This window comes from Cantharellus anzutake, assembly GCF_015039405.1.
Source record: "Cantharellus anzutake strain C23 chromosome Unknown EI90scaffold_1, whole genome shotgun sequence".
Classification (NCBI taxonomy): Eukaryota; Fungi; Basidiomycota; class Agaricomycetes; order Cantharellales; family Hydnaceae; genus Cantharellus; species Cantharellus anzutake.
In genome coordinates this window covers 2,815,112-2,840,173 of record NW_024066951.1, presented here as the reverse complement: position 1 = coordinate 2,840,173, position 25,062 = coordinate 2,815,112, and the positions used below count along the sequence as shown (strand labels likewise).

The window sequence follows — 25,062 nt, the reverse complement described above, 5'->3', positions numbered from 1 at the left end:
GAGAAACAATGAGTATGAGGGGGTGAACTCATCCTCTCGGTCGAGCTTTTCAACATCAACGCAACCCATTCTGCTCTCAGCGCTAGCGATATGCACGGAAATCAAATTCAGAATAAAACATGCTTAGGGTCATGACCAAACTCATTTCGCTAGCAGCTCATGAGACAGCCAGTCATTCTCATTGAGCTGTGTTTCAACTAACGTCTGTTCGTTACGGCAAACCAAACAAAAGAGAATGTTACAGACCCTATGCTCAGATACCCGCAACAATGTCGGGCCCCGGAGAGAGAACACGAAAGAGGTGGCTATCACTCGGATCTTGATTAGGGGTGAGTCTGCGTACGTTCCTCCGATTTCATCTTCACTGAGATAGAAAATCAGAAAAACCCATTTATGAGAGCGCCGCGGGTAATCTTCTTCCTAAACGAATGTGACGCAACATTAGCGGTAAGCGTGGGCAGAAAGCTGAGTGGTACCTAAGATATCTGGCATTTCGACCACCGTCTGAGGGATATGTTGCTGCTTCGCTCCAGTCACAAACAATCTGTTTGGGTTCTGGCGCTTGACGTACTGAGAATGGGGACTTTGGATGGACGACCCTATGGAATGTAAGCGTAGTTAGATAGATGGAAAAGGATACACGCACGATGTTTGCGAGGGTTTGTTGTGAGGGCAGTATAATCGATCGTGCTACTGATTTTCAAGGGACGCGCTTGGCCGGGCACGGGCCTGCTGGGATGTGTTGTCCGATGATGAGCACCATACCCTTGCTTCTTGATAGCATAGTTGGCACCATAGGCGAGCACCCGCTTCGTTCCATCGCAGTACGTAAGCAAAATATGGAGCATATTATATGGGGGGCTTTTCTATGAGGCAGCTTTTCGTTAAAAAATAGTGCCAGGGTCTCAATTCAATGACCCGGCTGTCAATTCCCTGCATTTTCAGCCGTAAATGAATTGAACTTGTCCACAGCACTGAGAAAAATAATTCTGGCATTTGGTCACATAACAGAGCAGGACTGACCCTACTGAATAGAGGTCAGACTGTGGCCAGATATGGAAGTGCCGCATAAGGGAATACTGAATAGCGTCTGTGATGTGATTCAAATGTTTTGTATTGTACATGCAATTATGATGACCAGTTTGCAGAGGGTCACGCAACAAGTATTTAGTGTTAACCCATGCACCCAACCCAAGCTTGAGGAAGCACAGTCAAGGTCGTGGGGTCAATACCTGGGCATGCGGGAAAATTAACGGTTTAAATATTAGTTGTAACTGTAGCTGTTGTTGATGTAGATGTTATAGCGTGAGTTGAGGCTATGCAGTCTTTTTGGCTGCATGTGTTCAATTCTCACTTGTTGCAACTTTTTTTTGGCATTCTCCCATGCAATAATCGCATGCCCAGCATTGAGGAAGCGCGGAGTCAAAGCTGCAGAGTTGATACCTGGGCACAGAGAATGCCAAAAAAAAGTTGCAACAAGTGAGAATTGAACACATGCAGCCAAAAAAGACTGCATATCCTCAACTCATGCTATAACATCTACACTATAGTGCATCAACAACAGTTACAGTTACAACTAATATTTAAACTGTTAATTTTCCCACATGCCCAGGTATTGACTCCATGACCTTGACTGTGCTTCCTCAAGCTCCCAGGGTTGGGTTGGGTGCAATGACCACATGGGTTAACACTAAATGACTTGTTGTGCAACCCTCTGCAAACTGGACTCCAGCATTGGTCATCATAATTACATGTACAATACAAAACATTTGAATCACATCACAGACGCTATTCAGTATTCCCTTATGTGGCACTTCCATATCTGGCCACATTCTGATCAGTCAGGTCCCAGACTACTCCACTGTAGGATTTTTGTGAATAGGATTTTCTCAGTTATCATGGAGGGTGCCAGATACTGACTAGAGCAAGATTTTATCTTATGCAGACTCAGACATGTCATACCACATGTCCGAAAAAATACAAATCTGTATCAATACATTATAACTCAATGCAACACAATACAACAGCCAAAATGGATTGGTGGCAATGCAAGTCTTGCATTGATTACTTGATGTTGCAACAGCCACCTGCATTGCAATGGGACCATTGAGTTTAAATGCATTGCAACATGACCACAGGGCAATAGCCCAAAAAGAAATGGAGATATTCTTCAGGGGTTTGAACAGACAACCCTACATACTAGGGGATGTGAATACATACTACACATACCTATTATATTGAAGCACCAATACAGTCTATAGTAATACAGCACAACCCTACCACTTGTGTTACGGATACGGAGTCTCCAACGACCATATCCATCGCATGGTCAAAGACTTCCCCTCTCTATCGCTCCTCCCCTCTTTCTCCTTTCCGTCCTCTATCCCGCTACCCTATCCTCCTTACCCGTTCTACCCCTTTCCCCCCCTCGTGCAAAGCTTTCCCCATTGGGGTTTTGGTGCTGGCCGAGGTTGTTTGTGTTTTGCGGGATTTCCCACGACCTTACCATTTGTAGATAGTCACGCGTCATGTACGGAAACCGCCGAAGGCGGTTCCCGCTAACTAACAACTGCTCTACAACTGTCTCGTGTACCGCCTTCTGTAACAACCCTCCCTGTGACTCAACTGAACCTGTGTGACTGTACAACTCTCAATATGTCTTATAAGTCTGGTTATATCGAGTCCTCTAGTGGCCCTCGCCGCAAGAACTCGAAGTCGAGAGTCGAAGACTCTCGACGTGTGTATCGTCCTATTGAACCTGTACCCTATGGGTCTTCATCACTCCGCTCTCCCCCCAGTACTCAACATACGACGTCCCATCACGATCATGGTGATCGTGAACACTATGAGGCCCACTTACCCGCGATGCCGGCACGTTCGCTACGCGAATGCCAAGTAGCCGCCCATCCACCGTCTGTTTCTTCCTTTGCCAGTCATCATATGTCCCCGCCAACGGTATGTTCCCTTTGGGAACGCCAAGTCACCGAAGGCCCTAATAGTCAGCCCTCATTGCACGCCTACAATATCAACCCGCTACCAGTACGTTCGCACTGCGAATGCCAAGTACCCGATGGCAACTACGCGAAGCTCTCACCCATCTCACCAGTCACGACCTCGCACACGGTACGCTCCATTGAGGAGCGCCAAGTATCCGTGGCTGACCCATCTGTCCTGATATCTCCGACTATCAATCATCAATCCCTTAATAGCTCACTACATCACCCATTGCGATCGATGGGAATTCGATCGTCCACTCCCAGGTCAGACTGGGAACACTCATCGATTACACTTCCAGTTATGGTACAAACTAGACATGACTCTCGTCTTCCCACTATAAGAATGGATCGAGGAATGGGGAATTTCCCCCATCCCCATAACAACTTGGCCAGTGAGCCCAGGCATATAAGGTAGACTGTCAGGTTTTATATGAATTTCTATAATTCATACAATGATCAATACCCAACAAAGTATGTATTGTTATGTTGCTCCCAACTCATAATCTGTACACATTGCTGGCTGCTGTCCAGTGGGGTGTCAAGACTGTTTCCCATGGTTTAGCCACACTTTACATAGTTGGATAAGCCCTGTTGAATAGCTTCCAGAATATGTATAATTTGAGACTGAATTGACCAATAGATTATTGAGAAAAATGCGAAATTGGCTGTCCAATTCACTGTCTGTGCACAATGCTGGTGTCAGAGTACAGCCCGGTTAAGTCCGGACTGCTTACACACAACTGATGACACACCTGCCCCATACCTGCACAGCCTGATCATCATCCCCGGACTGGCACAGACATTTGTTATATTTCCTTCTGCAGAGCGGCCCCGCTTCGCCGGGTATACTGACTTTATCATTCCCTGGGTAGCAAGTGAGGAAGATAACTTTCTTCTCTCACTTCCCCTCGCTGCTCAGGTATGTTGTACATAGTATATACAATGATATGATCTCACTTCCCCTTGCTGCTCAGCTGGAATCCCTATCACAACCCGCTTTGCCGGGTTCCCCCATTGAGACTGATCCTGTCCCCCTCGGCCTCAGCTCCAGCGAAGGCTCAGGATCCCTCGACTTAGAGTCCGAGCAGCTCGGTACCCTGACAGCTGGCCACTGTCCAGAGGGGTGTCAGGACTGTTTCCCACGGTTTCCATGCACTTTACACCAATGGATAGCCCACCTGAATAGCTTCCAAAATATATATTTTGGGACTAAATTGACCAGTAAATTATCGAGAGAAATGCAAGGTACTTTTTCAGATGTGAGTCTTTGGGATAACTCAATGTCTGTGCTCATGCTGACCACTGTCTAAAGGGGTGTCAGGACTGTTTCCCATGGTGTCAACACACTTTACATCGATGAATAGCCCATTTGAATAGCTTCCAAAATATAAGGTAGGGCGCATACATAAGTAATGACTCTCTGGATGCAAATATTTCACAACTTGCATCACTTCTTATTCTTGGCACAATGCTCTGCTGCTCAAATGAGCACCAAAAGCCTGTAGGAGAGATGTTCCTTAACAAGTCTTTGGATTCACTTCTTCAATAAATATCCTATTGATCAAGTAATGGGTAAATTACATTCTGATGTCAGGAGACTACTTCTATGAGTGTTATTAATCCAAGGGTGCAACAATAAAAATTGAAGTTCCATCAAGTTTGCCACACTAAACATCATCGAAATGAATCGCAGCAACTGCCAAGAACAAAAAAGGAAATTCTCCCCATACCCTTTTCCCTCCAAAACTCAGCAGAACAGACTTCTAAGCATGCCTCTGGGGAAAAAATGCAAGTGCACAAGTAATTTGGGTGTCAGGGACAGCTCCGAAAGCGGCGAGGTCCCGGCGCGAGGGACTTGATGGGACAAGTGTCGGCTATGCGTAGCGGCGGTCCCGTCACGGGGTGAGCATCCCCGACCACTTAGGCTGAAGTGGGAAGTTGGTTATCATTAAAAGGGGGGAAGCTACAGTACTTACCTGAAGTGGGAAGTTGAGAAGAAGGCTGCTTCTTCTGTTCCCACCCCAGGTGCTATTATATACATGCGGTCAGGGTCACGTGGGAGGAGCCACGTCATCCCCGCACACAGCTGCACTCCCCTGGGTATCTCCGTGGGAGATCCCGGAGGTGTGCCGCTCTGTGAGCGGGAATGCGCGCAGTGGGTGCGGCGATCGGGGGAGCGGGGTTAGGTGTGTTAGTAATACATAGAGAAAGGGAAGTCGACCATAGAAGGAAATAGAAAGAAAGAAGGAAGGGGGAGAGAGGAGACAAAGGGTGATAACGGGGAAGCGGAGTAGGGCGGTACGGCGTGGGGTGCGGCGTAGGGTCAGGCGGGTGTGCCCTGACATTGGGGCTGTATGCACAGAAGGTCCTTTTTTCACATTTTTTATTCAACCTGAAACTCACATACTCATGCAGAAATCATGTGCACATAAACAGACTAAACCACCACCACCAACTATGGACATGACTATTGGTGATGCTGATGTTCCCTCTGATACAGAGAGCGTTGATTTGGCACTGGAGAGCGAGTCTGATTCCAATTTCGGTGAAATTGATGAACATGAACCAGACACATACCCCAATATTCCACCAATCCTTCCCCTTTGGGAGTGGCTGTCTGAATTGCAGAAAGCCCTCTCAGCACTGATCAACAAGTGGGGTGCAATCCCTGGAAACAAAGTTCACTACCCTGGAAACGGAATTAATGGGATTCAGGCTGAGCGTACACAGTGGCATCATGCAGCCAAGTGGAGAGCTACCAGGGGGAAATTGCAGGAGATGAGCAACAAAACAGCAGTTGACCAAAAGAAGCGGACAGTTACTGACTTTTTCCAGAGTCGCCAATCCCACATTCCTGCTGACAACCAATCCCGCTTCCCTATTAACATTGACAACCTATCCCCTCCTTCCAATTCCCTTAACTATCCTGGCTCCCAACCTGGATCACCCAGTCACTCTAGTAGTGGGAGAGGGGCCACTACTGCTGGAGTTGTGGCCTTGGACACTGTAAGGTCGGTGTAGGTGCCGACCTTGGTGCCACTTCAGTCCTCAGGTCAGTCGATATCTAGGTTATACAGAACTTAGTATTTGACGTGGTGTGGAGAAGAGTAAAGAACCCTTTACCCAACTCCACACCATACATGTGTAAATACAAAAGTACAACAAGGAATAATAAAGGAATAATGTAATTACCACCCCTTCCTTACAGACACTGAGAGTCAGACAACACTGCAAATTCTGACAATGCAAACACACACACCTGCACTCACACCTGAACCTGGGCCTGTGTCCCCATCCACTTATAATCCACCACCCACACCACCCTCAGCTGGCATATCAAACCTGGTAACTCCTCCAACCAGTGGCCAATGCACAAGTGGGGGGGAGGAACTATTTGCGTGGGTCCAGTTCCATTCGTGTCCCCATGTTGCTGCACCAACCAAAGCTCAAGTGATTGAGGCAGCAGAGAAACTTGATGCACTCATAAGGCCACCTCAAGCCACAGGTGCTGGCCATAAGCATTTGAAATTTGATGATTTTTACGCAGATGCAACTGGAGCAGATGCTCCAAGTATCCCGGACATTCAGCTCAGCATGCTTGGATCCGAGTGGGGAAATGGGATGGATCACAGCATCATTGTGGGTTGCGAGATCATGGAATTGTGGCTCATCATATGCTTCATGGCTGTGAAGGTGGTGTTGGGTGTTTATGTGGGATTACAAAATGATTCCAGTCAATCCATATGGATGGTGGAAGGAGTCAGTTCTGACAACTGATGAGGACCTTAGGAGTGAGATTGAGGCTCACCTGCACAGTATCAGCCCATACATCTCAGCTATGGACATAGTCCATTTCTTGAGCACTCCAGAAATGCGTGTCCGGCTCAATTGTGATAAGCCAATTTCAGTTCACATGGCATGGCATTGGCTTCAAACAATGGGTTACCAATGGCAACAGGAGAAGAAGGGTCAATATTCAGATGGGCATGAGCGGGAAGATGTTGTCCAGTACTGTTAGAACTGGGCAAGGGTGGACGATTCTGGAGGGGAACCAGAGACTTAGCAAGGAGGGACCTTGGCCTCAGCAACTCAAGTGGGGTGCTGTGCCATTGCTGTTTGTCCATTTGGTCCTTAATTTCAGAGGTGGCGAGCAGGAAGTCTCTAGGGGGCATTTCAGGTCGATTTTAGACTAAGGGCCTAAAATGAGTATGTACAAGCGCTGGTATATAATGGGGAGGGAGAAAGCACAAGGGAAACAAAGGGGGTCTGAATCGGAACGAAGGCGTCCGAATGGGAACAAAGGGATGACAGAAGCGGAGCGGTACTGAAGGTCATAGGGCAGAATCTGTGGTACATCTGAAAGGAGATAGGGAGGGTGAAGCCCAGAGGGGCAGGAGGATGAGGCGAAGTGGGGATGATGACTAACTGGCTAGAATGGGAAGAAGCAGCAGTCCAAATAGGGATGAGGGGAAAACGTGAAAGATACATTACAGTGCCCCAAAAAACCGTTGCAATGTTTTGCACTTTTCACTTTATGAGCTTATTTCACCCTGGGAAGGGATCCTAAAATTGCATAAAAATATGAAAATAATGCGCTAGTAGCTTATTAATAATTCCACCAATTCTCTAATAAATATGTCCATTTTTGGTAAAGTTATTTACTTTACAAAGGACCCATGTCATTGCAACAGTTTTTTGGTGTACATTTTGGAGAAAGGAAAATCACATTAACTAGTATTTAGTATGGCCACCTTTTTCCCTAAGTACTGCCTCAATCCTCCTAGGCATACTCTCAATTAAATTCTGGCAGACACTTGGTTCTATCCTCTCCCACTCCTCCTGAAACCAATCCCACAGCTCATGAACACTACTTGGAGGTTCTTCATACTCCCCAAGCTTCCTCTTTACATGGTTCCATAAATGTTCAATTGGATTAAGGTCTGGGGACTGGGAGGGCCACTCCATGACCCTGATACCATGGTTATTGAACCAGTTCTGGGCCCTTTTGCTGGTGTGTTTTGGGTTGTTGTCCTGTTCAGAAAGGATATGGGCTGGGTGTTTGTCATAATATGAGAGGGTTTGCTGGAAGTCCTCTTCCAGGATTTGGAAGTAGAGCTTGGAATCCATCTTCCCATCAATATTGCATGCCATTCCAACTCCATCCAATGTAATACATCCCCAAACCATGACAAAACCACCATGAAACTTTCTTGTTCCTTGCACCAGCCTGTCTGTAAGAGGTTCATCCACCCATTTCCACACCCATTTCCACCCATCTGAGCCCAGGCAATTCACCTTTATTTCATCAGACCACACCACTCTCTTCCAATCCTCCAGAGTCCACTCTTTGTGGCTGATTGTGAAGTCCATTCTCTCCTTATGACATCTGCTGAGGAGCATGGGCTGCTTCTTCTTCACCACTGCTTTCCAACCAGCCTCCTTTAGTCACAGACGAACAGCCTCAGTTGAGAGGCTGGTGCTGGTGACTTTTTGAAGAATTCAGGTGACTTGTGCAGCATTGTTGGCTTTACCAGAGTTGATAAGATGCATTGCATGACAGATATTGGTGTCTGAGAGCTTAGATGGGCAACCACCACTGGGCTTAGGAGTATCAGGACAATGTTTAGACCAAATATGGGTAACAGTGGAATGGTGGACAGCAGTAATTGATAAGCACTGTGGCCAGAATCAATGAGAAAAAGCACTTGTTCAATTTTCAAAGCAGCCAATTGATGCATTTTAGAATTGGGGATTACAGCTTGAAATCCATGTGTATTTATGCTCCAGCAATGTTTATTTGTTTACTAGTGTGTATAGTAAACAATATCATATGACCTATCACATGATATTTCCAATTTTAGTCCATTCTGGCAGCACACCAAAAAACTGTTGCAATGACATGGGTCCCTTGTGAATTGGATAACTTTACCAAAAACGAACATATTGCTTACATAATTGGTGGAGTTATGGACAGGATACTAACACATGTTTAACATATTTATTTGGAATTTTAGAACCTTTTCCCATTGTTTAATAAGCTCTTGAAGTCAAAAGTGCAAAACATTGCAATGGTTTTTTGGGGCACTGTACAAGTGGTGAAAGTGCTGAAGATGATCCGTGGAGCTTGGAGGTTATGGAGGTTACAGAGGCAGGGTTGGAAGTCCGAGGAATATTGGCAATGGTGTTTACGTAGTATGAGGTCACCAATGCAATGGACTAAAGCCGAGGTGGAGTCAAAGTCCAAGGTAGGAACTATGATGGAATCTTGGAGCGAAGGTACGAGCGGTGTCCAAGTACAAGGTATGGGACAGCGGCAGAAGGTCGTAACTTGCTGGAGGGTTGGCAGAAGAGGGTCAGAGGGAAGAGAGAGGAGAGAGGAAAGGGGAGAGGAGTGGAGGAGAGGAAAGGTGTCAGGTCCAAAGGTGAGTATTGGAACAGATGGGAGAAGGGTAGGAGAGTGATGGAAGGGTGGAGGTGTTGTGAGGAGTAAGAGGAGGAGTGAGAGGAGGAGTAGGAGGAGGGTGGCAAGAGGAGTGGTGTTCGGTCCGAGGTGAGTATCCGAGTGGACGGAGATAGGGCAGGAGAAGGACAGAAGGGTGGAGGTGGCATGAGGGGTGAGAGGAGGTGTGGTGTCAGGTCTGAAGGTGAGTATCGGAACAGACGGCGGTAGGGTAGGACTCCGGAGGTGGTGAAGATGGGGGTCCGGGAGTCGGATCAGGATCGAGTATGTATGGATATGACAAGTACCACCAGAGAGTCTTCCTCCCTGCTATGGCAGAGTATGACAATTCCATGAGGAAGTGGAATAGTCAAGGTGAACAAGGAATATCTGACAACTCACTGGAACGCCACACTATTGTCTGGTACCATGATGAGTCTATATTCTATGCTCATGATTGCTGGAAACTGCGCTGGGTTCACAGTTCTGAGTCAGCAAAGCTGCATCCAAAGGGTGAAGGTGTTTCACTTATGGTTGCTGACTTCATCTCTGCAGATTATGGTTGGCTGAGAGGTGATGGGTGTGATGCATGTGTTACTCTGAAGCTGGGGAAGAACAAAGATGGATATTTCATTAATGATGATGTGATTCAGCAAGCATCACAGGCCATGGAGATATTAAAGGCATGCTACCTGAATGACAAACATGTTTTTGTCTTTGACAATGCTTGGACTCATTCTGAGCATGCTGATGATGCATTATCAGCTGCAAAAATCCCAAGAAATTCCAAGCCATGGGGAGTTCCTGTTGCCTTGCACGACAATAGTGGCTCATTCATTTATGGTCCAGATGGAAAGCCCTGCATGACTACCAAGCACATGGCTGATACAATGTTCAATCACAGCAACTTTATTACCCTGATGACCACCCACAGTATCCTGGGTATTTCAAAGGCATGGCCCAGATTCTTACTGAGCAGGGCTATGACACAACTCACTTGCATGCCCAATGCAAGAAATTCAAGTGCTGAGCCAGTGCAAGCCAATGCTGCTGCCGCAATATTCTTTTTCACTCCAATGATTTCATCAACAGTAAAACCCTTCTTGAAACCCATTGTGAAGCAGCTGGTTCTGATGTGCTTTTTCTCCCTAAGTTCCACTGCAAACTGAATTTTATCGAACAAGTCTGGGGATATGCAAAGCAGGTTTATTGTGAATCTCCCCCATCATCAAAGATTGGAGATGTGGAGATTAATGCCAAAAATGCTTTGGACTCAGTGTCTGAACTCTCAATCTGGAGGTATGTACTCAGTGGAATTTCAGGATTAAAATTGCTGATTATTCACAGGTTTGCAAACCGCTCACTCTGCTATATGGACACATATTGAAGGGGTCTTGATGGGCAAGAAGCAGCATGGGCAGTGAAAAAATATCAGGGACATCGCCAAATCCCAGCAGAGGCAATGCAGGAAATGATATGGGAACTCATGATAGTAAGAAAGCAGGTTGTATATGCTTCACGTTGATCAGTTGGGCCACAAATGTTTGCTGCGTACAGCCACACTGGACCTTGCCGGGATAGTGATCACTTATGTATGCTCCCTACCTTATAATTTGGGACTGAATCAACCCATAAATTATCGAGAAAATTACATTCTGGACTGCAAGTGAGCTGCTGAAGTGGGTTGCCATATTTGGATCATCGCATTTACAGCAGACCTTCCCCTCAGAACTAATGGAATAATTGTTGGATAATCTAAATATATAATGAGTAACAAGATGTAGAAATAAAGAGCAAGTAACTGACCTCAGTCTTGTGTGAGAACTGGGGGAAAAAGAAATTAACTCAGATGATTGAATATAGTATGTGGCCATCACGGATAAGTTCGAAATAGCCAAAATCAGAAAGAGAAGCATGACTTTTAAGGGAACAAGTCACATGGCCTAACTGAGTAATTCGGTCAGCCCAAACCTTTGGAAGAGGTCCCACTAGTGCCTAAAGGCACTATATGCGCTACCCTCCAACAAGAACTCTTGTCTGAGTCTGACTAAGCTCACACTACATAGTCTGTCTTTTCTAAACATAACTCTAATGCCGACATTATTAACTCAGCTGTAGTTGACACTATACAAATTACCCTAATGGTTAAGGTCCATGCATACATATATTGTAAGGGGTTGGTGTAGGTTCCAACCCCAGTTCTCCTCAATTCACAGGTTGTCAATAAAGTTGAGCTGTATGGAGCTTTAATTATCAACAATGGGGAAGAAAAGGAGTTCTGTTCCTTTTCCCAAATTCCCACACTATTGTATATGTTGGAAAACAGCGCGCTAGCGTGGCTGTGCGAGTTTTCGTACAGCCACATTCCCATGGCCAAGCGAGGAACTCGCCCAGCCAGCCACATCTATTTATTCATTCTTTTGTATTCATTTCAGACTATCCCGCTCCCAAACTACATGGGAATTACCGCTCTTTGAATCACTTTTTCCCTCAGTTCTCTTTCGCATTATTTGCTTGAGACTGAGTTGCCCCGCTTCGCTAGCAATCTCATATTACTTTAGTATATACATTGTTTATACATGTTTAAATCAAGACAAATATACAATAAGATAATGAATAAAGGGTGGGGTTACCACTCCTTACATATATACAAAGGGATGAATTGAGGGAAATCTACCTAAGGTGACTCCTGTGTGGACTTGCATGCTTAGTAAAATCCTCAGATATCTCCGGTGACTCACATTTCCAACAGATATTGCAAACCCAGACTAAAAATATTTACATAGCACATTGGTTGTTTATTGGCATGCAAGTATAAGTGCCATTTATGCCATGTGAAGTCCCATTGTAACTGTCATATCCCAGATCTTCCACCTCCTTCCACCCTAGTCCCGGACGACTCCTATAACCTCCACCAGCCCTTCCAATCTCTCTCTGCTACCTCTGGTCGATGCCAACGATCCTAGTACTACCTCCTCCTTTGACTCTCTCCTGCTCTTCCTCCCATCCACATCCGCATCACCTCCAGACCTCCCATACCAGACCTCCACCTCCTCAGACCCCTTGTGCAAAGGATACAGATCCACTCATTGTTGGTAACCCTCAACTTGTCCATCCACTCTCCTTCATACTTCCGGTCTCCACACCTCCGTCACCTCCAGTCATGTACCTCCAGTACCTCCCCAACTCCTACCTTACCTCTGGTCATGTTATTCTTTATTGTTTTATCATTTGATATTTTCTACAACCCCAATCTTCTGGACTACAACTTCCGGGCTCCGGACCTTTCCAGACGTCTTCCTCTGTAGTCCCCTGCTCATTCATAGACAGGCCCAGGCCTTACCATTCAGTTGGCTTCTAATCCTCCCACTCCACAAACTTCAGACGTAATTCGGGCTTTTTGCCTATTCCATATTTGTCCTGTGGAGCCTTTTCTATTTACTTCCTCTTCCCCTTGGTAACCTTTGTTTACCTTCAGATCCAATTATCTCAGCTATATGTATGTGCATACCTCTCTAGTAAATAGTTCCCCCCAGTTATAATATTAAGTCTTTAGCCCTTGAATCCAAACCCCCTTCCAGGATGTCTATCGCATTCTACCCACCTGCTGCTCCACCCTGAACCAAGAGCTGAGTGACAGACATGTCTAAAGGCACCTTGGTATAAAACCCCAATGAATCGCATGACAAATGATTGACCCTCGCTAATGCCTTCATCGTTAAGTAGTGAGGGGGGGCTTCTGGCCCCCTTCCACTGGCGACCCCTGTTCCTCCATTGCCAGCCCCCCTGACAAATTGGGGACAATGAGGATGTAATGGGCGCAGTGCTCTGTTCCGAGTCGCTGAAGCCGAGTCCCTTCAACATCCCATCACCCTCGGAGCTCCGCCCCACCTCCGGCCTGTCTCCGACCCACTGTCGGATAACCCAGAACATCGAGCTCCACCAGACACACCCACCTGGATAGCGATCGGACATTCCCCAGGTGGGTTCATGACAGTAACAGTGTGCCCAAGCATTGAGATGTGTTGCTGTTAGAACCAGGCGGAAACGGACGACTCCGGAGTGGAATCGGAGACTTAGCGTGGAGGGACCTTGGCCTCAGCGACTCAAGCGGAGTGCTGTGCCATTGCTGTTTGTCCATTTGGTCCTTAATTTCACAGTAGGTGAGCAGGAAGTCTCTAGGGGGCATTTCAGGTCGATTTCGGACTAAAACCAAAAAAGAGTATGTACAAGTGCCGATATATATAATGGAAGGGGCAAAAGCACAAGGAGAACAAAGGGTGACCGAATCGGAACGAAGACGTCTGAACGGGAACAAAGGGTAGAGGGAGCGGAGCGGTACCGAAGGTCATAAGGCAGGACCTGTGATATGTCCGAAAGGAGGTAGGGAGGGCGAGGCCCAGAGGGGCAGGAGGATGAGGGGAAGTGGGGATGATGACTAACTGGCTAGAATAGGAAGAAGCAGTAGTCCAAATAGGGATGAGGGGAAAATGCGAGAAATACATTACAAGCAGCGAGAGTGCCGAAGGCGGTCCGCGAAGCTCAGGGGTTGCGGAGGTTACGGAGGTTACGGAGGCGGGGTTGAAAGTCCGAGGGATATTGGCAATGGTGTTCACGTAGTATGAGGTCACCAATGCAATGGACTAAGACCGAGGTGGAGTCAAAGTCCAAGGTAGGGACTATGACAGAGGCTCGGAGTAAGGTACGAGTGGTGTCCGAGTGCGAAGTACAGAACAGCAGTGGAAGGTCGTAACTTGGCGGAAGGGTGGCGGAGGAGTAACAGAGGGAGAAGAGAGGGGAAAGGTAAGGAAGAGGGAGTGGCGGAAAGGAGAGTAGTCAGGTCCGAAGGTGAGTATCGGAGCGGACGGGGGAAGCGTAGGGGGATGACGGGAGGGTGGAGGTGTTGTGAAGGGGGAGCGGAGTAGTAGGAGGGTGGCGAGTGGGGCGGTGTTCGGTCCGAGATGAGTATCGGAGCGGACGGAGATAGGGTCGGAGAGGTAAGGGGGAGGTGTGTTTGCCAAGACCGAAGGTGAGTATCGGAACGGCAACGGTAGGTTATGACTCCGGAGGTGAAGCGGGTGGAGGTCCGGAAGTCGGGTCGGGGTCGTGTATGCACGGATATGACAGTTGCAAGGCATTGCAACATGTCACAATGAATGTCATGTGACATTGCAGATTTGTAACTTTTCCAACACAAGCGCTTATATACGAGAGCTGAATATGATTTGCATTCAGTATCTACACCTGTGCCAAGCTTTCAAACATGGAAATAATCGATTCCACTGAAGTGCATGTCTGCAGAGTTGCACAAGTTGCTCCTTGTTAAAGGTTAACTTGCTGGACTGCATCTGAAGTTAGTGAGTCATCTGTAAAGATGGTGCAAACCCAGGAACCACTTCATTGATCAACTATCGCCCACCAAGGATCTGTGGTACCAGTTTGAATGTGCCCAATGACTGCACAGATTGCAGCTAAGTCTACAATTTTGATGTATGATGTCATGATCTTGAACTAAGTCAGCCTCAGTGTCGCATTGCATCACTGAGTGTTGCAAGTGGTCAAGATGCCTAAAAGAACAGTTTCAGGCTTGGTATTTTTGGATATTGGGTTTGGTGGGAGGGTGCACTGAAGGATATACTCAAGATGCCTGTAGTTAGACAGTATGGACAAAATTGTCAGCGCACACACCCTGACTAGCCTGCACCCGGACCCACATGTGTGCTTCCGCCCCGCATGCCACATGCTCCAGGCCCGGTTCCCATCCTTCATGTGACTTCCAGGTATCCCCGGAAGTTTTCCTGATATGGTGGCCACTGTGGGAAGATGAGAAGTTAGCTTCCTTCTCATCTCCTTACCCACAGTAGGTTGTGCCCTGGATAGGGCTGGTTACACCATAGGGCTGTGGACCATAGGGGAGGGTCATGGGGACCTGGGAGTTGTCCCCTGACAAAAATCTTCTTTGGCTTGTGGATGGTGGGCATTTGAGTTGGTGTTGTCAGGGCATGCCACCCTGCGCTGTGCCGTGCCACCTCCTTCTTTCCCTCCTGCCTTTCTCCCATTCTTTCCTTCTTTCTCCATACAGACGACCTTTTCCCTTACACCTGTAGCATGGACGCATCCGATGTCAGGTACCCCGCATGGGTACCATGGTGCCGGATGCGCTGCACACCTCTACTTGTATTCCTCTTCTCTGACACTCAGGACCACCTGCGGAACCACCCACGATAGCCTGGCTCCACCCAGGGGTGACGTGGCATCCTCACATGACCGATTCCCACTTGTATATAAACCAAGCTGAAGCAGAACTGAAGAAGTAACCTTCTTCTCATTTTCTGCTTCAGGCAAGTACCCTAACTTAGTGTAGCCCTTCATTTCAATAACAATACATTTTCTGCTTCAGCCTAAGAAGCCATGGAGGGACGTGAGCCCGAGAGAGGGTTGCCTGCTATACCGCTCCACTATTCCGTTGCCACCCAAGCTGCCAGCACCGGGCACTATGCCGCTGCCCCCACCTCTCCTGCACCGTCCCTGACAGGTGTTTAGCTCATACTTTCAAGCAAAATAGTGCCTTGAGTTCTGTGAACCAAAGTTGTGGCCACTCACACAGACAAAAGACACATTGCAGAGACCTGCTTGCTGCTCATCTGTGCAATGCTCCCTCAAATAAGATCACCCCCATTTCCAATGCAAACTTTTGCCCAGTGTTCCATTATTTGTGGGAGGATGTCCAACCAGGCTCCAATTGAGCTACTGAAAGAGGTCTTCATGTGTTTAGCTATTTTCTTTCAAATAGTCATGTCAGGAATATGGTTGTGTTTGACAGGCCTGTGTAAAAAAGAGATAAGATCTGCAAAATTGTTAGCTAAAGTGACTGGACAATCAAAAAACAGTTGTCAGGGCCCAGCACCCAAGCCCTGACCCCACACCACCACCTCCCCTAAGTTCTCTACCAGTTGTTGTTTCACTGCCCTGTACACTTGTGTGAGCACGGAAGTGTGAGAAGACCTCCAGACACTGCCACAGTTCTGGGTGAGCTGCTTGCCCAGAATGTTCCCATGCCCTCTGAGTACTGCCACCCAGACCCTCCCCATAGTCACACCACTCAACTGGGGAACTGTACAGTCTTTCCTTTTATGGGTGCCATGCAGGGAGTTGAGAAGGTTACCCTTCTTCTCAACTTAGTGCCTGCATAGGCAAGTTGTACTTACCTTTTACAATGTCATACAACTTAGTGCCTGCATAGAGTGCCCACATAGCATAAGAGTACTTCCGGGTCCCAGGCCAGGCCCTGACAACAGTGCACAAGCTGACTTTGAAAATAGTTTCTCATGCCACAAAGGGACATTCATGTCATGTCTCAGTGGCATCAGCTGAGTTACATTGTAGTGGTTCTCAAATAACTGTGCTGCATGATACTGCCTTAGTGTGAGACATGTAAATGGTTTTTTTCGAGACTTGATGCCCAGTGTCATATCCATACATACCTGATCCTGATTTGACTCCCAGACCCCTCTGCCACCTCTGGAGTCCTACCCTATTCCCATCCACTCCAATCTCTACCTTTGGACCTGACTCCACTTTCCTCTCCTCCTGACTCTTTCCTGACCAATCTCTGCCAAGGTACAACCTCCCACTCCTGTCCTGTACCCTGAACTCGGACACCATTTGTACCTCCACTCCAAGATCCCATCATGGTCCTGACCTTGGACTTTGACTCCACCCTGGCTTAAGCCCATTGCATTGGTGACCTCATTTCACATTGCAAGCGGGCTAGAGATCTAACCCCCTAAATGCAAGCAAATTCGTGGGGAGGGAGTCTAGGATGTCCTCAGCTTGTCCTAGGTTCGGTCCAGGTGCTAACAAAACAAAAATAATCACTCTATAAGAATTATGTACCCCTGGTCCGTCTTGGACAATCATCAGGGATTCCTTATAATACTTAAGGAGTCAAGCTTAGGGTTTCTTTTTCTACTTGGATCTCTCAGCGCTACAGTCTCTTTTGTAGTCAAAAGGGAGGTCACTTTTCCATTCCTACATGTACAGGGCTTTTAAACACATGGAATGGCAATAATGTGGAAAAACAAATGAAAAGAAAATATAAAATGAAAGATTGTTGTTATGGGCACCATGTGGACCATTAAGTATGGCCGATAAGTCCAACGGCCAACGTGGAAGTTCAATAAAAGAAAAACAGGAGTGATAAGCAGTGTCATATCCATCCATGGCCATTGTCTTCCACTACCTCCGATCCTTCCGGACTACCTCTGCTCCTTCACTAACCTTGGAGCTCCCGTATTCCGCAATCACCTCCGACTCCCTCGATGGTCACCACCCCCTCTTTTCAATATACTACCTACGCCTCCCTAAGTACAGAGCCCTGAAGGCTTCTGGACAGCTCCGACGTCTGCTAGCGCACTCCTGCCCCCACTGGGCAATTCACTTGCTTGCCCTGCAAGTCTACCTTTGGGCCTATCCCTCCTTTCCATTTCTGGGTTATCGCCTGCCACTCCGCTAACTCTGTAACCCGACTCGTTGGTAATATTCAATTGGCTAATGTTTAACTCTGTTAGCTCCGCTCCACTCAGCCCTGCCATTCACAGGCCTGCCCTTACTGTAACTATATATACTTAACTTGTACATAGGTTACACCCCAGTGATAAAATCGACTAGAGTTGATCCCCCTTTAGTTCTTGTTGCCAGTAAGTAAATTAGGGCATGGACATGTAACTTGGCACAGCGCTCCTGGTCTGAGTGCTGAGGCTGAAGCCCTGGAGACAACTCCTTTGTCTCGCTCCGGTCTCTAACAAGCAGGCCATATCCACTAATAATTGGTGTCCTCCACCAATTTCCACCATCACACCACACTCATCCATCTCTTCCTACCGGTAGCATCCCTTCCCAACCTCTCCATTTGATTCCCCAGGTTCTGTCATATCCGTGCATACCTGATCCTGACCCGACTCCCGGACCTCCTCCTTCACCACCTCTGGAGTCCTACCCTACCACTGTCTGTTCTGATATTCACCTTCAGTCCTGACACCACACCTCCTCTCACCTCCCATGCCACCTCCACTCCTCCATCCCTCTCCTGTCCTATCTCCGTCCACTCCAATACCCACCTTGGACCAAACACCACTCCTCTTGCCACCCTCCTCCTACTCCTCCTCCCACTCCTCCACTTCCTCCTCACAACACCTCCACCCTTCCGTCACCCTCCTACTCTTCTCCCATCCGCTCCGATACTCACCTTCGGACCTGACACCTTTCCTCTCCTCCACACCTTTCCTCTCCTCCACACCTTTCCTCTCCTCCACACCTTTCCTCTCCTCCACACCTTTCCTCTCCTCCACACCTTTCCTCCTTCCTCCTTCCTCTCTCTTCCCTCTGGCCCTCTTCTGTCGACCCCCCGCCAAGTTATGACCTTCTGCCACTGTCCCATACTTCGTACTTGGACACCACTTGTACCTTTGCTCCGAGCCTCCATCATAGCTCCTACCTCGGACTTTGACTCCACCTTGGCCTTAGTCCACTGCATTGGTGACCTCATACTATGTAAACACCATTGCAAATATTCCTCGGACTTTCAACCCGGCCTCCATAACCTCTGTAAGCTCCGCAACCTCCAAGCTCCACGGATCATCTTTGGCACTTTCGCCACTTGAAATGTATGTCTCGTGTTTTCCCCTCATCCCTATTTGGACTGCTGCTTCTTCCCATTCTAGCCAGTTAGTCATCATCCCCACTTCCCCTTGTCCTCCTGCCCCTCTGGGCTTCACCCTCCCTACCTCCTTTCGGACGTACCACAGGTTCTGCCTTATGACCTTTGGTACTGCTCCGCTTCTGTCATCCCTTTGTTCCAGTTCAGATGCCTTTGTTCCGATTTGGATCCCCTTTGTTTCCTTGTGCTTTTGCCCTCTCCATTATATATATCGGCACTTGTACATACTCATTTCAGGCCTTAGTCGAAAATCAACCTGAAATGCCCCCTAGAGACTTCCTGCTCGCTTCCTATAAAATTAAGGACCAAATGGACAAACAGCAATGGCACAGCGCTCTGCTTGAGTCACTGAGGCCAAGGTCCCTCCTTGCTAAGTCTCCAGTTCCCCTCCGGAATCGTCCGCCCTCGCCCAGTTCTAACAGGTTCATAGCTTTCTCCTGATACCAAATTTGTCCCAAATGGTTGAGATTTGACCGAGTTGGGCATGAGAATCATGAAATTGGCCCATGTGCAGGGTTAGACATCCCAGAAAGTGTCTGCGAGAGTCCCTGTGTCAATTGGATCTTCATACGCATCCTTTGTGATTTTTCTGACCACTCCAGAGTGCATTTTGGTTGTTTGTTTACTTCGGTACAGCTTGTGATTTCCATTTTGGGCTGAAAACCAGTTTCACAATCTTGTCAGGGCCCGGCCTCGGACTCAGAGGCTCCCTGACCTCAGCCCCCATCTAACCTGTCCTCACACTATGTGGGGCATGAGATGTATAGTAAAAGGAAAGATAATATACACTTGCCTATGCGGGGCATGAGATGAGAAGAAGGGTAAAGGTCTCATCTCCCCGCATGGTTGCTATATAAAGGAATGGGTCACATGCCCACAACTATACAGCTCCTAGAGTTGTGCAGTGTGACCCGGAGGGAACATCCAGGTGGCAGTGCCCAGTAAGTGTGGGAACGTTCTGGGCGAGTTGCTCGCCCAGAACTGTGGCTGTGACCCGTGGGAACATTCTGGGCGAGCTGCTCGCTCAGAAAGTTCCCATGCTATCCCATGCGCTGTAGGAATATAAAAGTTACAACACTAAAACAACCAGAAACCATCACAAAAAATTGGATAAAAATCATACAACCTCCACGGACCAGAAATAAAAATAGGAATAAAATCATAACTCAACAAAATGAATTGAAATAAAATATCGGAAAAATAATGAAGAACAGAGTCGATGGATTGAGTATCTACGCGAACTTTCAAGTCTAGGGATTAAAAGATGGTTCAGAAAATGAAGAAAAACAGCAAATAAACTCACATGAAAACAAAAACAAGGTTTCCTGTATCAAATAAAATATTAGAAATTCGTGGTAACGTGGGAAAATAGTTTTACGAACGTACGAAACGAATGACAAAGCGAAATCGGAAGGAAATCAAGGCATTCATATAATGAAAAATGGTCGGGTACGAGGAAAAGATGAAAGAATTGGAAATATTTATATGAGGAAAATAGGGAAAAATAAGAATCTTTGTCGGTCTTAAAGAGTTGAAGTATAGGTCTGTGTACAAAAAGATTTCATGTTAAAATCTGAAGAATTGAGGGAGAAATGGATTTAACAAGATTAAAACACACTTGCAGAGAAGACTGGCTCAAACATCCTGAGTTTGTGGTAAAAACGGATGAGCTAGAAATGCGAAACTAAAGAGTTTGAGTCCAGGAACAAGGCATAATTTATCCAGAATTAATCGTAGGAAAATGGATGAGCTAATGCCAAAGCAATCTGGAGAACCTCAAAATTAAATCTTGAAAAATTCATATCTTCATAAATAATCCTCGTAGTTTACTGTTGTTTATACCGACGGAAAGCTACACTCTTAAGCTAACAAATAACCCCATGACATGTGACTTAGAATAAAGTGAGTAAACAAGGGTAAACAAGGTCATGATGGGTGTTAGGCAATGCAATTGGCTAATTCCCACACCAAACTTCCAGAAAGTTCTAGTAACACATACAAATATTAATACACAAAGCAACCAAAACGCTACAGTGGTTGAGTTAAAGTACCAATACTAACATATAAGTATCAGAAGAAAGAACAGCCTTTTATAGGATTTCTGTTCTCCTCCTTCAGCACGCATGTACACAACACACAAAGGCAACAACAAGGCAACAGTCAAAGAATAAAAGGGGGTAAAGTAGGTGGGAGTCCGGGGCACCCTAAGGCAGGGTGCTGAACCCTGACAAATCTCCTGAAGTACAGATCTTGGCTCCGCTGCATGGGACTTTCGACACCGCCACCCTCACGTGCCTTTCGACATTGTGTGGAACCTCATGGTAAGATGAGAAAATTGTCACCACCATTGTTCCACAACAGCTGGGTCGATCTGGATGAAATTCAGGGAATCCATGTTTATGATTTTTCTCTATTTTCTGAGCCCTTGATCGTCTCTCAGCAGCCAGTAGCACCAAGTGTAGTTTTTGGGCTGGACCAATTCAGTACCAGCGTGTTATGCACAATTGTACTCCATTATAAAATGAAATAAAATGTTTTTATGCACCATGGGCATTGGTAGGTGATCTTCGCATGTGAGGAACCCTTAATGAATGTAAATCATGAAAATACTGGCAGTGTAGAGTATAGTAGGTTATCCTGCCTACAACATAAACGCCATTGCCAATATTCCTTGGACTACCAACCCTGCCTCCATAAGCTCCACTACCTCCAAGCTTCACAGACCTACCTTGGCACTTTCACTGTTTGTAGTGTATACTTGCACTTCTCCCTCACCTTTATTTGGACTACTGCTTCTTTCTATTTAGCCAGTTAGTCATCCACCTGTCATATCCATACCAACTCCACCACTCCACCACTGTTCTGGTTCACCTCCAGTTCGTCCCCTCCCTCACCTCCACCATATCCTCCGGTATACCTCCGGTCCACCTCCACCTCCGATCTCCAGTACCATCTCCAGTACCCCTTATCCTCATCATAGAAGTTTATTAATATTTTCCACAATGCTCAATAAGGTGATTCTCTCACAAGCTCATCAACCTGGCAAGTGGGTAAGTCCATCTTGGGTTTTCCCTTTGTTCTCAATTGTCTTGTATTATGTATATAAGTCATGTACTGTAGTTGATGGCACTTCAGTGCAAAATTGATGACCAGAGTTCGTGCCCCCTCGTTCTGAAGTTAAGGACCCACAGTCTCCTCCCTTTGACATGTTCTGACAGTATTTTGCACTCATAACATTCCTTTAACGCTGACTATGTCTAGAGTGATTTGTACCCGTTCACAGACTCATGGCTTAGTGATGGATGCGATGCCGAGAGCAGGCACCAGTTCTGGTCGTCCTGTTCCAAGTAGACGTGCTGGAGCTGAGTTTCCTAGTCCTAATTCTCATACTGTTCCATCTACTACTAGCTCATGATCTTCCTCCAAAAGACGTTCATGACCTAGACATTCACGTGCCCGTTCTTGAGCTACATACAATTCTCTTATAGGTTCTGACTTCAACCGTGTTGTTGCCAGTAGCACACATGACTTGGCCATCGTCATTGAGGCTGTTGATGAAGATGGGCTGGTTCCTCATGAACCTGTCCCTCTTGTTGACCTTAACCTCCCTATTTCACCCATTCCTATTCTTGTTGGTGATGATGACAAAGCTGAGCAAGTCCCTGTTCCGGTACTCACCCAGTTAGCACAAGCGATCACCTATCTTGCTCGCTCCACTGCTTGTCCGGCTCCAATCCCTGTTCCGGTTCCTGCTCCTGTACAACCTCCCTGTCAGAGACCAGGTGCAGGACGAGGGAGACGTCCCCATGGTGGAGGGCTTCAGCCTCAGCAACTTAGACCAGGAGCGCTGTGCCTAGTTACATGTCTGTGCCCTAACTTACTGACTGGCAACAAGAACTACAAGAGGGAAAATCTAGTCAATTTTATCACTGGGGTGTAACCTATCTACAAGTTAAGTATATATAGGTACATAGAGGGCAGGCCCATGAATGATGGGGTTGTAAGCATTGTTAAAGGTTGAGTTCGTGAGTGGTCTCGTGACAGTCAGAGTTTGCCTTACACTCCCAGTCCGTTGAAGTACGCTGTATGAAGCTGTATTTATCAATGGGGGGTAAAAGGCTGGGGAAGCCTTTACCCCCCTCGCATGTAGGTTAAATACAATATTGTATATACATGTGATAGTTGCAGCTTGGGACCACATGGTAGAAATGAAGGGTTTGGGAATAGAAGTGTCATGTCAGGTACAAACCTGATGCGATAAATAAAGAATGAAGAATGAATAAGGTAGGCCACGAGTACGCAGCCTATATCCCTTACACTCTCCTCCCTTGTGATATTAATATTGCACAGGCAGGTATAACAAGAAGTTGTCAAGAAATTAATATAAGGTGGGGAATGGCAATTAAGCCATTCCCCTCAAAACTTTTACAAGAATTATTCAAGAAAGAATTAAAAATGATAGCTGTTAGGCCATCCAGTAATTGCAAGGCTGTTAGGCCTTGACGAAACCGTTATTATGACAGTTTCAGGATTAAGTGAAAGTAGAGGCTGCTAGGCCTCCACAGATCTGTTGTTTCAACAGTGTGAGGTCTTTGGGTAGCTCAGCACACAAAGCCATAAGTGATACAAGTATGTGTATTTTACGGTGGTGTGTAAGCAGTTACCCGGAGGTTCCCGCTTACCCACGTGACTATATGTATCTAATTTACATATGACTCGGGGTTCGGGGCTATTGCCCTGACATTCTCCCCCCTTGCGTTGCATTTGCGATGCATACAAGGTTGATAGTGAAATAAAACAAATTTTTAATAATTGATTTACATTGAGTTTGGAATTGTCAATGAGTGTTTTTGTTGTCACCACTTTAAAGTGGGCGATTTTATACATGTCGGTGAAGGAGAGAGGAAAGGTTTGAGAAGTAAATGAGTGTGGGCCATTACTTTGAAGTGAATGGCGATACATGGGTATCGCAGGGAGAAAGATAGTGGAGTTTGTCGAAAATGAATTTCACCCAAAGGTTGTATGTCTTTGGTGTTCCTCACTTGTTCCGTGAGGGTTCGTGTGTAAGTGGTGTTTACACATGAGCGGTGGTGGATGTGGGTCTTTTGGCGGAGTGGAGATTTCCGCAATTGTTACTTGCGGTTCCTCGCATACAGTATTGTGTGTGGGGCCTCGAGTTGGGGGAAGGTGTTTTCACAGGCACCTCGATGGCGTATTACCATGTCACTTTCCCCTTTTCTCAAGGGTGGAGTCATTGCCCCGGAGGAGGGTTTTCCTCCGGGTTGTTCATCTGGACATCTGATTGCTGCGTCAGATGCGATGACGTAGCCTGGGCTACATTGTCGGGCTGTGGGCTTGATGAAGTGGGCGCTCCCTGGGTGGGAGTGGGTTGTTGTGTTCCTGAGCTACTTGGCTCAGGTGTGGAGTATGGTAGGTCTACCGTTCTTCCCGTGGGGAAGGGTGGTCGTTGGGCTGGTTGTCCAGCACGGAGACTTGCATCTCTTTCCCGGTATTTGGAAGCTTTCGCTTCCTGTTCCGCAGTTCTTGCAGCACGTTCCTCAGGAGTCCTGAGTGGTTTGAACTGGGACTTTAGATAGGTGGCTTTGCCTAGGCTTTCCCAGGAGATTTTTCCCTTATTCTCCAGGGAATTATACTCCTCCGCAAGTCTTGCAATACTTGGGAGTCCCAAGAAGTATTTCTTGGTTTCCTTCGCTTTATCGCAAAGGGTTCTGTGTACCTTGCCACTTTTGAAGGCGGCTTCGGCCTGTTCGTACCAGTGTACAAATTCTTTCCCACTCACGCTTGTCCACCAAGCGTATGTGGCGTCGTGCGCTGCTTCTGACCCCGCTATTCTCCTTGCCTACCGCTCTCCCTCTTCCCCTTGACATGGGTTTGCCCTTCTGAGGGCG

At 46.9% G+C, this 25,062-nt stretch overlaps 3 protein-coding genes across 3 annotated transcripts; all 3 read left to right on the top strand.

Moving 5' to 3' along the window:
• Nucleotides 1-371: 371 nt before the first annotated feature.
• On the top strand, nucleotides 372-891 carry EI90DRAFT_3029001 (uncharacterized protein). The gene is made up of 4 exons (XM_039058089.1): nucleotides 372-420; nucleotides 477-519; nucleotides 572-599; nucleotides 647-891. The coding sequence occupies exons 1-4, from the start codon at nucleotides 394-396 to the stop codon at nucleotides 870-872; spliced, it is 324 nt and encodes a 107-aa protein (XP_038924154.1). The 5' UTR covers nucleotides 372-393; the 3' UTR covers nucleotides 873-891.
• A 4,562-nt stretch (nucleotides 892-5,453) lies between these two features.
• On the top strand, nucleotides 5,454-6,773 carry EI90DRAFT_3115020 (uncharacterized protein; the record flags this gene model as incomplete). Its single annotated transcript, XM_039062738.1, has 3 exons — nucleotides 5,454-6,002; nucleotides 6,065-6,140; nucleotides 6,205-6,773. 3 exons carry the CDS (start codon nucleotides 5,454-5,456, stop codon nucleotides 6,771-6,773), a joined length of 1,194 nt encoding a protein of 397 aa, XP_038924153.1.
• A 15,382-nt stretch (nucleotides 6,774-22,155) lies between these two features.
• On the top strand, nucleotides 22,156-23,093 carry EI90DRAFT_3115015 (uncharacterized protein; the record flags this gene model as incomplete). The annotated part of the gene is made up of 3 exons (XM_039062737.1): nucleotides 22,156-22,203; nucleotides 22,274-22,307; nucleotides 22,642-23,093. The coding sequence occupies 3 exons, from the start codon at nucleotides 22,156-22,158 to the stop codon at nucleotides 23,091-23,093; spliced, it is 534 nt and encodes a 177-aa protein (XP_038924152.1).
• Between the last annotated feature and the right edge of the window lie 1,969 nt (nucleotides 23,094-25,062).